This window comes from Microtus ochrogaster, linkage group LG3, assembly GCF_000317375.1.
Source record: "Microtus ochrogaster isolate Prairie Vole_2 linkage group LG3, MicOch1.0, whole genome shotgun sequence".
NCBI classification, from domain to species: Eukaryota; Metazoa; Chordata; class Mammalia; order Rodentia; family Cricetidae; genus Microtus; species Microtus ochrogaster.
In genome coordinates, this window is record NC_022029.1 from 26,469,008 (window position 1) to 26,482,700 (window position 13,693).

General features: G+C 42.3%; 1 protein-coding gene across 1 annotated transcript in view; it reads right to left on the reverse strand.

The window, feature by feature from the left end:
* The window catches only part of Sntg2 (syntrophin gamma 2), a 207,359-nt gene that overhangs the window by 21,787 nt on the left and 171,879 nt on the right, over positions 1 to 13,693 (reverse strand). Inside the window, exon 15 of the mRNA XM_005360658.2 lies at positions 232 to 324. Coding sequence (XP_005360715.1) covers positions 232 to 324 — 93 coding nt within the window. The remainder of the gene's footprint in view (positions 1 to 231; positions 325 to 13,693) is intronic.

Consider the following 13,693-nt stretch of genomic DNA (forward strand, 5'->3'; position numbering starts at 1 on the left):
GAGAGAGAGAGAGAGAGAGAGAGAGAGAGAGAGAGAGAGAGAGAGAGAGAGAGAGAGAGAGAGAGAGAGATTGTGAACACCCAGGGACCTCAAACTAGCCAGAAGGAAGGCAGGTTATATAGGCAGACCTCTGACTCTGTGCACAGCTGGTGGGAGCCGTCTGCTCTCAGATTTCTCTGAGCAAGTACAACGTGACATGTATAGTACCTGTAGGGGTTCTCGGCATCTTACCTTTGTTTTGCTGTCAAAGCAGGTGAATCCCAGGGCAAAATCCACCGTGAAGCACAGAGTCTCCCCTTGCCAGCTGCACAGATATGTTTTTGACTGGAAAAGAACATTAATTTTGAGTAAGCGCTCTACAATAGTTCTATTTAACTACAGGAAGGTAGTTGGCAGATTAGCTACTTTAGCCAAAGTACACTGTTTTAAGTCTGAACACACGCATTATGTAGGATAAATGAGAAGGTTTGGGAGTTGCAGGGAACAGCAGAGGCACCTGCAGCAGGGAGCACTTTCTCGCTTTTCTGTTTTCAGACAAAGATGTCTTTGAAGGCATCAATTAAACAAAATCGAATCATTAAAACATTTCAACAGACATCTGTTCTCCAAGGACTTGGTTTTCTGGCTCTCTGACATGTGTGCATGCAACTGTGTGTGTCTGTGCACACACACTCACATGTCCAACACAGGGAAGTCAGGAGGAGCTTATCACTGTACACAGGGTGCCCTGGACATCCTCTGCACTGATACTGGTTCTGCCATTTATCTCTTGTTATCTTAGATTCTTTTCTAAGAACTAGACAAACGCCTTGAGCATCACTGAAGTGTGTCGAAGATCCCTGAGGAGACTGTCACCATGTCTTGGCTCTATTTTCTCCTTTACTTTTCCTAGGAAAACAGAGAGCAGGCCCAGGAAGTGAGGACCCTGTCCAACACGACTTGACAACTCTTCCTTTTGCTCAACCCTTGGTCAGCTTCCTAACATTGTCCGGAGTCCAGAACTGTTCACCAAAACCGTGCACAAAGCAGATGGCCCACTGCACGCTATGCAGACTGCTTTGATGCTGGTGGGAATTGCTAGTTCCATCCCTGCCCCCAGGAGCTGTTCCCCTCGCTTGCTTTTTCTAACTGGACCCAGACCATAAGACGTGCTCACATTCCTTTGACAAGTCCATGATAATGGGTGCTCTCATTGTGTGGGAATTACTAATTTCTGGAATTTAAATGTAGTGATGATAAACTATGAGCAACAATTTCTAGGAGATTATTGTATTCTTGGAGCCTCGGTCTCTGACATCATGAAAGCGGCAGAACTGTGAACCCCAGTGGGGAGTGTCTGGTCTTTGGTGTGCAGGAGAGCACTGCTGCAGCGTGGTAGATACTCATGTGCTCAGAGACTCAGCTGGGACAGGAGACAGGAGTAGAAAGTTTGGCCAGAGGCTGAACCCTGCAAAATCTGGCAGCAGAGTCTTCCCATTCAAATCTTCAGACTCTGGCATGCGGTGTGTGTGTGTGTGTGTGTGTGTGTGTGTGTGCGCGCGCGCGCGCCTGTGCAAACACGCGTTTGTGCACGTGTGCATGTATGTGTGTGTGTGAACTATCAGTACCTCCGTTGCACTGGATGTTTGCTCCTTATTTTCCTTAATATGTTGGTGGGAAAAACCCTCAAGTTGATGCCTGTTTCCCAATTCTCTGAGAAGAGACTGCCTCATGGTCCATTCAGTGGGACAAGGGTATCAGAGGATTTGTCGCAAACATGACCACGTTAGAAGCACCCACCCTCATGGACTGCTTACATTTCAAAACAAAATCAACCATTTAAACATTTCAATGCAAATGACAGGGGAACTTATTATGGCACATTCTTGAAACTGCTGAAGATATGGAGGCTATAAGAATGACTTTCTTAATCACTTCTAGATCTACTGGGGAAAGCATGGATAAAAGTTACACACAGAACACCAGTTGCTAGGCGGAGGAGTAAGACATGTCTTTTCTTGAGAGACTCTGTCTGAAGCATGTCATACAATGACCCACAAAACAATGCTTAGTGGTTGACTGTGGCATTAGACACCTAACAACGCTTTGTGAATAAATCACTGTGCTCAGGAAAGAAGTACTAAACGCCTCCTACAACAACTGCCCAGTGTTTAGAACAAATTTCCAGAGCGTTTTAGAAAATATTATATGGAAATGTCAGAGAGGGCTTAATAATAGCTCAGAATACATGGCTGTGAAGGTCAGCTTCAGAACAAAAGCAAAGGCGGTCTAAAAAAGAGCAACCAATGTTTAAGAAAAATATCAAAAACCTCAAGCACAGAATCACCTGGGGAGTTAAAAAAAAAAACCCAACAATCTAAGACAAAACCAAAAGAGAATACTAGTGATCATAAAACGCCTTCTCAACTTTGTTCTGGATAAAGAGCCTTGTTGCCTAGAGATGGTGCAGAGTTAACCCCAGAGCAGTTGCTCCAGTCCATGGAGGAAATTATGTTAAAACAATGAATAGTCAGTTGGGTTTAGTGCTGCAATGCCAGATTTCAGGAGGCTGAGGCAGAAAGGTTAACCTGGCCTACATAGCCAGACCCTGTGATAATAAAAATGCTGATGGTGGTGATAATGATGATGGTGGTGGTGGTGGTGATGATGATGATGATGATGGTGATGAAGACATCAATACAAGCAACTTGAAAAGGTCCTGGACTCCAATAATGAAAAGCAAGGAACAGTTCTGATCACATCCACCTTGGAGAGTTTGTGTTCATAAGGAATGTGACATACAGTGTCTTTGTGCCTTCCACTTCCTCGTGTGTGCAAGTGTGCTCACGCATGTGTGCATGTCTATCTGTCTCCCTATCCCTCTTTCCTTCCTTTTCCCCTTGATTATGGGAAAGCGTTTTCATTTTTTTTCTAAATATTTGGTAGAAATCTCAGGTGGAAGCCTCTGCACCAAATATCCCTTTCTTGCTGGAGATGATCTGCCTCACCTTGATGGAGTTCCTCTTGACTTCTGCCATCTACTCAATGAATGCAGAGTCTCCGTCTTTCCTCATGCTGGCTATTTACATCCTTTCCTCTTTCTCTCTTGTGAGTCTTTTTGCAGGCTTGTCAAAGCTAAAGATATTTACAGAGAGTCAACTTTGTGATTTGCCTTAATGCTTCTTTGACACATGGATGGCTTAGAAATTGCCGCCTTCAAGTATTTAAGTATGTTCCCGTTATCTTTCAGTTGTTGATGACTGTTTCCAGTTTGGCTGGAGAACATCTTTGGAATGGCTTCAGTTCTTATCAGTGTGTGGTGGTTGTTTCATAGTCTTGGTATGGTTTACTTTGGCATATGCCCCACAGGCCTTGAAGATAATCTCCAGGAAGCTACTGATCAGTGGAGCTCTTCATAAACGCTTCTCACGCATTGCTGTTGGTTCATTTCCCTTGGCTCCGTCATCTTTTACCATGCATATCTTGCAGTTATATGTCTGGTGAACACATGCATTTGGCCAAGTCTCCTTGGCCAGGGAGTTGGCTGCTCATTCTCCTACAATCCCTCCTGTTGTAGCTTTCTCTTTTTTGAAGTCTACTAGATTTGACAACAACTACCCTCGCTTTTCTTTGACCTGAGCCATATGGTGCAGCCTCTTCTGTCTTTTCTCTTCACACTCTGTGGTGATATTTGAGGTAGCCTTTCAGTAGACACTGTATGGTACTTGCTCTCTGGGTAACTCGTTTATCAGTGGTATATTCACACAGCTTCCAATGGGTGGGATTTGTGATGTCATTACCTTCTATTTTCTTTTTGTCTGCTTAATGTCATATTACTTGGGGGGAAATGTTAGCATTTTGTATTTGTCTGAAGGGTTTTGTGTTTTGTTGTGGCTGTGCTCACCCTAGAGAAGAACAGAAACCTCACCTGTTTCCCCACGGCTTTTCCTTCCCATTATTGTTCCCTTGGTTTAAGCATTTTCTCTATGTACATTTGGATTCATATTGGACAATGGTATAGTTTTTGCTTCAACCGTGAAATCTGACAATCTCCTACCCCCTCTCTTCCCCTTTTCCAGAAACTTCTGGGTTCCTGCTTCTGTCATTTACTTTTTGTTTAGATAAAAGTCTCCATCTATTCCTTCTAGGTATGTCTGCCAAAGACAATTTATCTTAATCCCTCTTAATTAGGAAATGGTTTGAAAGACATTTTTCATTCCTGAAAGGTATTTTCAATGGCCATGGGATTCCGTAAGCTAATGCCTTCCCTCTGGTACTTAAATACTGGAAGCCTTCCTTCTGCCATCACTGTTCATGAGAGATTTCATCTAATCTGAATTATTTTGCTCTCTAATCTTCTATTCTTCCTCTCTGACTGATTTCAAGATTTTTTTTTTATTAGGTTTTCTGAGCCGTGAGAACCATGACAAGTCTCGGGATGGCTTCCTGGGACATTTGTTTGTGGTTTAGTCATTTCTCAGATGCACATGCTTTGAGCTTTGAAAGTTTGAGCCATAATTTTTTTGGGTATATTTGCCTTCCCTCCTTTTTCCTCTTGGGACCCCAGTTCTGGACACTACACTTCAATCTGTGGTTTGAGTCTGCTGTCCCTCCAATCTGTGTTCTCTCCATTACTCACACAGACAATTTTTGTTGTCACAGATTTGGCCACAGCTCCTTCCTCTGCCCTTATTTTACCTCCATGGCTGAGCTTTTAATTTGGTCACAATAGTTTTCACATCTACTTTTTCATTTTCTTTATTTTTATCCTGTTATGTTAGATCTCTTTGTCTGTACTTACGATATTTCCATTTGTTAGAATATATTCATACTTGCCTTTTGAATCATGTATTTTAAAACTGCAGCTGCCCTTAAATCATTCCCAAATAAGTTTAACATTTCTGAGTTTCAATGTTGGCACCTGAGGACTGTCTGGCAGTCTCTAAGATTTTCCTGGGTTTTGGCATGACAGGTGGTTTTCTTTCACAATCTGGGGAGTTTTGTATTATGAGATTTCTGATCTTAGGCAAATATTCCATTTTAAACAATTTTCTTGACATTGTTTCAGTAGGGGAAGTATGTCAAGTATGCTAGATACCCAGTTTCCCCTCTTGGCCTGCCTTGTTTCCCCTGGATGAAGGAAGATATCCTGGCCATGTACTTGGCTGCTGTGAACCCACTGGGGAGGGATGTTTGGACTTGGCTGACAAAGGTAGAAATTCTGACTCAAAGTAGAAAAAGACAAAGTCAGTGTCTCACTCAGCCGTAATCAGAGAAGCTTCCTCCTTTAGTAGATGTGATCTGCTAATACAGAGGCCCATAGCTGGACGATATGCAGAAAGCAGGAGACCTTGGAACGCTCAGCCCTAAGTGGGGTGTCTCCATCAATTCCCTCCCTTCAAGGCTCAGAGAATCCTAGGGCAGAGGAAGTGAAAAGTTTTTAAGACCCAAAAGGCATGAGGTACACCAAGGAAACAAGGCCTTGTAAACACAGCAGGATGGATGCAGAAACAAACTCACAGAGTCTGTGGCAGCACACATAGGGCCTTCATGGGTCTAAGCCAGAGGGAGCCAGTGCTGAGAGGGGATGTGGGCATAAGCACCCATTCCTAACTTAGAAGCCATTTCCAATTGATAACTGTTCATAAATGAAAACTTAGTTTTCTCCAGTGTAGTCTTACTGGGTATACAAACCAGTCTTAAGGCCAGGTCCCATGCTCAGCAGTCAACGGCCAACACAAAATGAATTCAATGGCATTTTTGAACATTATTTGTCTCACAATGCTTTATCAAGTTTCTGGTTTTGTGTGTTTTTGGCATTTGTGTGTGTGCGCAATTGTATGTGTCTTTCTGTATCTATATGTGTTTTATAGCTTTGGCTTTGTCTCTTTTTCTTTTTTGCTTGCTTGTTTTGTCCTATTTTGGTGTCTTTGTATTTTAGCTAGTTTTTTAGGCACCTGTTTGTACCCTAATGAGAGAAAGGAAGAATATGGACTTGACTGAGTGAAGAAGTGAAGAGGAGCTGGGAGTTCGGGCAAGGGAAAGTCATAATAAAATACTTTGTGTTAGGAAACAAAAGAAATCCTGGCTCAAGAAATTTCCCCATATTGAAACCAGAATCATAAAACAGGTGCAAGGCTTCAATAAACCTGTGGCTCAAGGAATTCTGGTAAGCAGGCGGTACCCATAATATGCCCTGGAGCCAGGGGTTGCAAAACAACCTGAATTGTCTCTCACCTTGCAGTTCATAAAATAATAATAATAATAATAATAATAATAATAATAATAATAATAATAATAACAGCTGTCATTTGGGGTCTGGCAAAGCCATTCCCTCTTCTGTACTACTCTCTGCACAAAGACTGATTCTCAGATCCTGCATGGCGCATTCCCTGTACCCTCAGATACTGAGCTGCAGGTTTGTGGTCACCAAACTCTTAGGGTAATAAGAATCTTCTGTTTATAGCTGAACAGTCATTATATAGATGATTTCTGGTATCCAAGCTACTCTATATATTATGTGCAAAGTCTAGGGTTTTAGGTCACTAAGTGGAACCAGAAAGGGGCCCAACAAGTCTTTTTAGAAGTAGTAGCTTCATAGTAATATTTCCAAACATTTTATTTTCAGTTTTTGGTCACAACATAATACAATGTTTAATAAAAGCATTGAAGAACAAATGTACTGTTATTGAAACTCCAGTGTTGGTTTTTCTGTGGCAATTCCAGGGTTCTCAAATACTACAGGCAGTTTTGTCTGGAACAGAGAGAAATCACATGGCGTGGCTTTCCTCCCTTCCCAGTGGCCACAGCGATTCTGTCTACTGTGAGCTTACGAGAGCCCAGGAGAACACACTAGTGCTGGGTGCATGGTGGGCTGCAGAGCCAGTGAGCTGGGCATGATTTTTTCCTCTGAGTTATAGTCTGGGACAGTCCTAACCTCTTCCACCTGTCTCTGAGAGGTGTATGAGTCCTTTGTCCTTTCCATTTCTCAGTTACTGGCTCCAGTGAAGGATTTACAGAGACCCTGCCCCTCTCAGTGTGATAGGGCAGACCCTGTCCTCATAAAAAAATACAAGAGACTGAATTTGGAGCTGGCATGGTCCTCCTTACTAAGTGCACATCAATTGCTAAGGCTCTGAGGACCCAGTGAATGGGTGTTTTCCACAGACAGCACAGCACGGAGAAACCAAACTGCAGATCTTACGATGCCCACTGTGCAGAACTGCAGGCTTTAACTGCTAGCTTCTCTTGGCACAGAGTGCTTTTTGCTAATCAAGACTTAAAGACCCTGGGAAGGCACAATTAGAAAGCTTCTGAATACCTACCTTTGCTTTCATCTCTGAACGCCACTCCAGAAAATTACATACGTGGTAGTAGCAGGAAAATCAAGATAATTAAGATTAAAATAGCTCTTTGTACGGTGGTGGGTAGCAAACTAAATCAGACTGTGCTAAAATGTAGTTTTAAATAGCACATTTGGGCTCATTTTCACATATTAAAAAATATTCACACTCTGGTACCATTAAATAAACAAAGGCATGAATATTAGCTTTTGAAATATCATAGAGAACATGGCAGAATGTTTAAGTGGTGGCTGATAAACAGCAAAGGAGCTGAAGCTGAGGCAGCAATTCTTTTCATTGAGAAGAGCAGGAAGCCGGGCTGTTTAGAGACACCAGGGCAGGGGAGAGCTTGAAAAGCAGCTGCAAGAGAAGCACTTCTCTGTGCGAGCAGAGACCAAGCCTGCGCTCCCTTTACCCCGCTTCCTGCTATCATGGTAGAATGATGCTTAATTCTGCACAAGCAGCCTAGGAGGTAGGTACCTGAATCACATCGAAAGGTGCACAGCTTGCCCACAGTTCAAGGAGATGCCCATTCTCCTCCTGCAGCAGGCTCCTAACCATGCTGCTTCCTGCACCAGAGATAAGAGCTGCAGCCTAAAGAGTTCATACCCTTATGAGGCTGCAATGTGGCCCACTGTATGCTGTTATCCGACATCAGGGAACACGGTGCTAAATGGAAGGTTTACAGTGACGAATGTGAAAGTCAAAAAAAAAAAAAAATACATATCGCAACATAATATTAGCTTGGATGGACTAGAAGACGAAGGAAAGTGTGGAATCAAGTTCTAGAAGAGGGGAGAAGGCAATCAATAGCAAACAAGGAATCCAAGAGTAAAGGAGAAAAGAGTAAAACAACATAGAACATTTACAGACTCAACATGTGACCTTGAAAAAAGACTTTTAGAAACTCCAAATTTTAGCTATATTGATGAAATATTAAAAAAAATAAAAAACTCACATAGCCCAAGTCAGAAATCAAACAGGGCACATAGCTCTGATTTTGCAGAAAAAATACTGGAAGAAAACTTTAAATAATTTTGCACAAATAAATTAGATAAATTATATGAAATTGATGTGTCCTATGAGACACACAATCTGCTAAGGCTGAATCATTATGATGTAGCAAGTGGGAACATTTATTTACTTGCAAAGGTGCTGAGCAACAGTCAATACCCCAAATCCAAAGGAAAACAACAGATCACACATTCTACTGGTAAATTCTACCAAATATCTAAGGAAGAATGAAGATCTCTGCTGTGGGACAATAGCCTTGTACCCTGAAAAGATTTGTCACTTGTATTGGTTTAATAAAATGCTGATTGGCCAGAAGTCAGGCAGGAAGTATAGGCAGGGTGGCCAGAACAGGAGAATTCTGGGAAGAGGAAAGGCTTGGGCTGCAGTCGTCACTCAGATGCAGAAGGAACAAGATGAGAATGACTCACTGATAAAGGTACCAAGCCACGTGACTAACACAGACAGGATCTATGGGTTAATGTAAGATGTAAGAATTACTTAATAAGAAAGCCTGAGCTAATAGGCCAATCAGTTTATAATTAATGCAGACTTTTGTGTCTTTCTTTCGGACTGAATAGCTGCAGGACCAGGCGGGATAGAAATCTCTGTGAACAGATCTCTTAAAAACTTAAAATTTGATGTTTTCAAACCTGTTCTCTAAGATCTACATCTCTTAGTGCCAAAGCCAAAGAGACCCCCCCCCCCAGGAAAAGAAAAGTAAAGATCAGTATTTCTAAAGGATACTGACCAAGTTCACCACAAAATGCAAAACACGAACAACCAGAACTCAACAGTGCATTAAAGGCACTGTATGCCATGACAAGTAGCATTTATCTATGTAAAGAAAAGATAACTTGACACCAGAAAATCAATCAATGCACTGCACTTTATATAAAAGGAAAGGAGGAAATTTTTTTCATTTTGACTGATGTAAGAAAGGTCTTGGCAAAATCCAACACTATTCCATGATTAAAGCATAGAAATCGCTGAGAGAAGCACAATGAAATAACCCCATGTGTGTGAAATCCCACAGCTAACGTCAGTGAGAAAGACTGAAGGTTTTGTCTCTAAAAAACAAAAGGCATCAAACTGTAAATAGAAAAAAAAAACCCTGTAAAATAATCCTTGCTCACAAATTACATGAACTTATGCAAAGGAAGTCTTAAAAATTGATCAAAACTGAAAAGTATTTGATCACAGAAAATCAGTGACAAAAGCAAATTATGCTTCTACATGCTGATCATGAACAGCCTAAGAACGGTGTTAAGGAAATAATCTCACTTACAGTTACATCACAGAGGATAAAATAAATAGTAAAATAGTCAACTAAGTAACAAAATACTAACCAATGAATAAAACATTTAAATATTTAACCAAGGAATTAAAAGAATCTTAAACTTAAAATTTGAAAAGTGATCTTGTGTTCCCACATCAGGAGATTTAATGTTGAGGTGTCAATACCACTCAAAATTACCGATGAACTCAATACCAACTCCGTAACAAACTCCAAAGACGTTTTCATAAGACTAGAAAAGCTGTTGCCATCAGGCTGTGCTCTGCTTTAAGTTATTGTAGTTGTGCAATCCAGTATTTTTCTTGCCTACCTTAGCAACAAAACAAGGTGTGCAACTTCAGTGCAAACACCGAGACAGGGGGACTCCGCTCCTTGCTGTGAGCTTAAATACCGTCCATCTATACACTCCAGGAACTGGCTGAGGATTTTTACATACTAATCATTGACCAACAGTGAAATGACCCTCGGGGATTAATTCTCTTGGTGCCATATTGTAGACAAGGAAACCAAAGCAAAGGCATCATTTTAAATTTGGACAAAGTTGTTTAGCTGTTGCATAGAGAAGGCAGGTGTGTCCTTCTACAAGGTTCTACAGCTCATGGTGATGCCTGACTACTGAGTGAGTTTAATTCAGGGCTACGGGAAGGAAACTCCTGCTAAGACCATCCCTCGCCGCCCCCCACACCATGGAGTTAACTGCTATAAAATCCCAGCAAAGAAGATAACACTGCTGCTTTTCTTTGTCCAGTGGAAATGTCACAGGGCCTTTTCTTCACTTCACAGATGTTTCAACGTGGCCTTTGAGGCTCAGAACAACAGACTGGTACTATGAATATATGCACGGTTTTACTCACAGTGACCTTGGGCCTTCTTTTGAGTATCCCAAGTAATGTCTGTGAGGACGGTGATATTAATAGTGTTCTCATTTAGCTTCCAGACCAAGAGTATTTTATTGCTTCTATATTCCATCCCACACTGATCACTCAGCCCAGAGCTGCTTGTTCCCATCCCACTGCCTAGGACCATAGGCATTGTGGATACTGCGGCCTGAGCCTCACAGAGCTGAGTTCTCCAACACTGCTCTGTTGATAAACATTGCTGTAAATGGATCATAAGCAGCACGCCCTATGAGAATAAGGCACATTGCTGATCGCCACCTTCTCTTGCTGCCGACTCCCCAGCAGAAGCCCGCACTTCCTGGAAGTACGCTATTCATGCTAACCAGTCATCGTACAAAATAAAACGTGAGAAAATTTTCACAATTTAAAATCTTCTCCATGTTCTACACATGTGGAGAACAGAAGCTTGTTTGTAGATAAAGAACTGGAAATCAGAGGCCATGGACTCTCCCTGGTATCCTCAGTAGGAAAGGCTCTTGGTGGCTTCAATGTTCTCTCATCCCAAGTGTGGCTCTCTATATCATTTCTATGACCTGTGTCTGTGGATCCCAATAATTTGGGTGTGGCGCAGTGTGGATGTCTACTGGAAGGCGTGACTTTTGTAGTTTCTCCAAGCCCATCCATATCTGAAGCCCCTGACTCCGAGAAAGAAGAGAAGCCTGGTGAACAGGCTCGGGAGGAAGGGAACAAGGAAGGACAACGTCAATAATAAAGGTCACTGGTTGACCCAAGCTAGAGTAATCTGAGATAATATTCTACTCCTTTTGTAAAAAATATTGCTGTAAGTAAACATCGAAAAGTAAACCATTTTTTTGCTTCATTCAGAGAATACACAGCATATTATTTTTTTTTTAAAAAAAGATGCACATACAAAACTGCAAAATATCACAGCTTGGAATTTATTACAAAAGAAAATGCAACCGCTTTTGTGGTTGCTTTGTAAGTTTTGGGGGTACCTGATTTGTGAGAGAGTCCCTTGAAAATTTGGAATTATAGTGACAAAGAAAACAGGATGCTGGCTACCCTGAGACTGTGCTCTGGAAAACCATCTGGACTTGACTGTTAGACATACTACCAGGTCAGTGGCCATCCCTTCCCACACCATCCACCAGAATGCGAAAGCTAAAACATGGAGGGCAGAAGCAATTAATAAAAGTTAATTTGGCAAGCTCTTCTGGAGATGGGAATGTTAATTGAAGGGTTGGATTAAACCATGAGATAAATTAAGTTGCAGAAATAAAAACAGTACCACTAGTAATCTAATTAAATTAAGCTATGATGGACTTTAGAGAAATGTCGTGCCAGCTCTAACCCAATCTATGATCCAACAGCTTTTTGGATACTATTCAGAGAGGCTGATTGTGCCAAGAACACTAAGAAGGAGTTTTTATCACCTCACATCATAATATATTTTGCATTTAACCACTGAGCCCCCTTACAACGGCATTACCCAAGACTGACCTCAGCTGCTAGGTACCTGGAGTAGGGAAGCAGCGTGTGATGTCCCAAGTATTGGGAGGTTGTCAGGGAGTCCAACAGGGTCCTGAGCAAACAGGGAAGACTGATAAGCACAAAATATGGTGAGTCTATCCTGCTGGAACGCAGGGCAGGACGGACTACCGAGTGGTATCATGGCAGAGAGGTCTTATCAGAGGACACACTCTGCAGGTCTGGCTTTGGTCTTGGAAGAGAGCCTCATGGAAGGATGTTCAATGGCTCTGCAGGGACTCTGGCTCACAGACGGTGACATGGACTACTGAAATTCAGTTTGGAGTGGACAAGAGGCATACACCAGAGGAAAAGGTTCTTAGACATTGCTCACCAGTGCTGATTGACGGATAAATCGTACCAGACACATCTGGATCTAGGACAAAGCTGAAGGTCACAGGGTCAACCAGTGGCAAAGGGGCACAGGCACAAACATGTCCTTCCTATCCTGCCTTTCTTCCTGCGAATGTGGGCTTCAGAATGGATGCTGTGCTTATTGACTTAAAAACTGGCCCATTTTGGCAATGGGTTTTTGATCCTACTGCACATACTGGCTTTGGGGGAGCCTAGGCAGTTTGGATGCTCAACTTACTAAACCTGGATGGAGGTGGGCAGTCCTTGGACTTCCCACAGGTCAGGGAACCCTGATTGCTCTTCAAGCTGATGAGGGAGAGGGACTTGATTGGGGGAGGGGGAGGGAAATGGGAGGCGGTGGCGGGGAGGAGGCAGAAATCCTTAATAAATAAATAAATTAAAAAAAACTGGCCCATTTCCCTCTTCCTGTCTCCATGTCTATGTTATATGCCTCTTGATGATGTTTTGAACTTAGCACAGATAGTATATGCGCTTGTCTGCTATCACAGGATACCATCGTGTGCGAGGGGAACTCAAATGGCTTCAACGAAAAGAACATTGTGGTTATGGGAAATGCAGAACTCCATTCTGACTCTGTCAGTGGCATTAAAAATGGAGAACAGTGCTCTTGAAGCAAGGACTGAGGAAGAGAGCAAAGCAGAATGTGTTGACTTAGCATGAAGGATAAGAGACGCCCCCGAGCGTGTGTATCATGAAGAGAGAGGATCATAAGACACAACAGATGGATCCTCTTGTTGGGTATATTAGCTGCCTATTGCTGCAATAACACAGAATGAGAGGACAGCTTACAGAAGAATTTATTGGGGTTTATGGTTCTAGAGGGTTAGAATCCATTGTGATAGCATATTGGTGACAAGCATGATGCCTGGAAAAGAGTTGTGAAATCACCTCTTAAACTTTAATCAGGAGGTTGAGAGAGGGAACTGGGAATGATGGGTAGCATGGAACCCTCAAAATCTGCTCCCAGTAATACTTTCTAGCAAGGTCCCCACCCCCTACACATACACAAACAGCACTACCAATTGGGGACCAAGAATTTCCCACCCAAGCCCATGAGGGACATTGTCATTCAAATCACTGGTGTGGGACAATTCTGTATTCTGTCAATCATATTTTAAATAAACACTGATTAGCTGATAGCCAGGCAGAAAGTATAGGCAAGAAAACCAGACAGGAAGTAGAGGTGGGGCAAGGAGAACAGGAGTATTCTGGGAAGAAGGAAGCTCTTTCCGCAGTCCTGCCCTGCTGAAAGAGGTACTGAGCCATGTGGCTAACATATACTAGAATAATGGGTTAATATA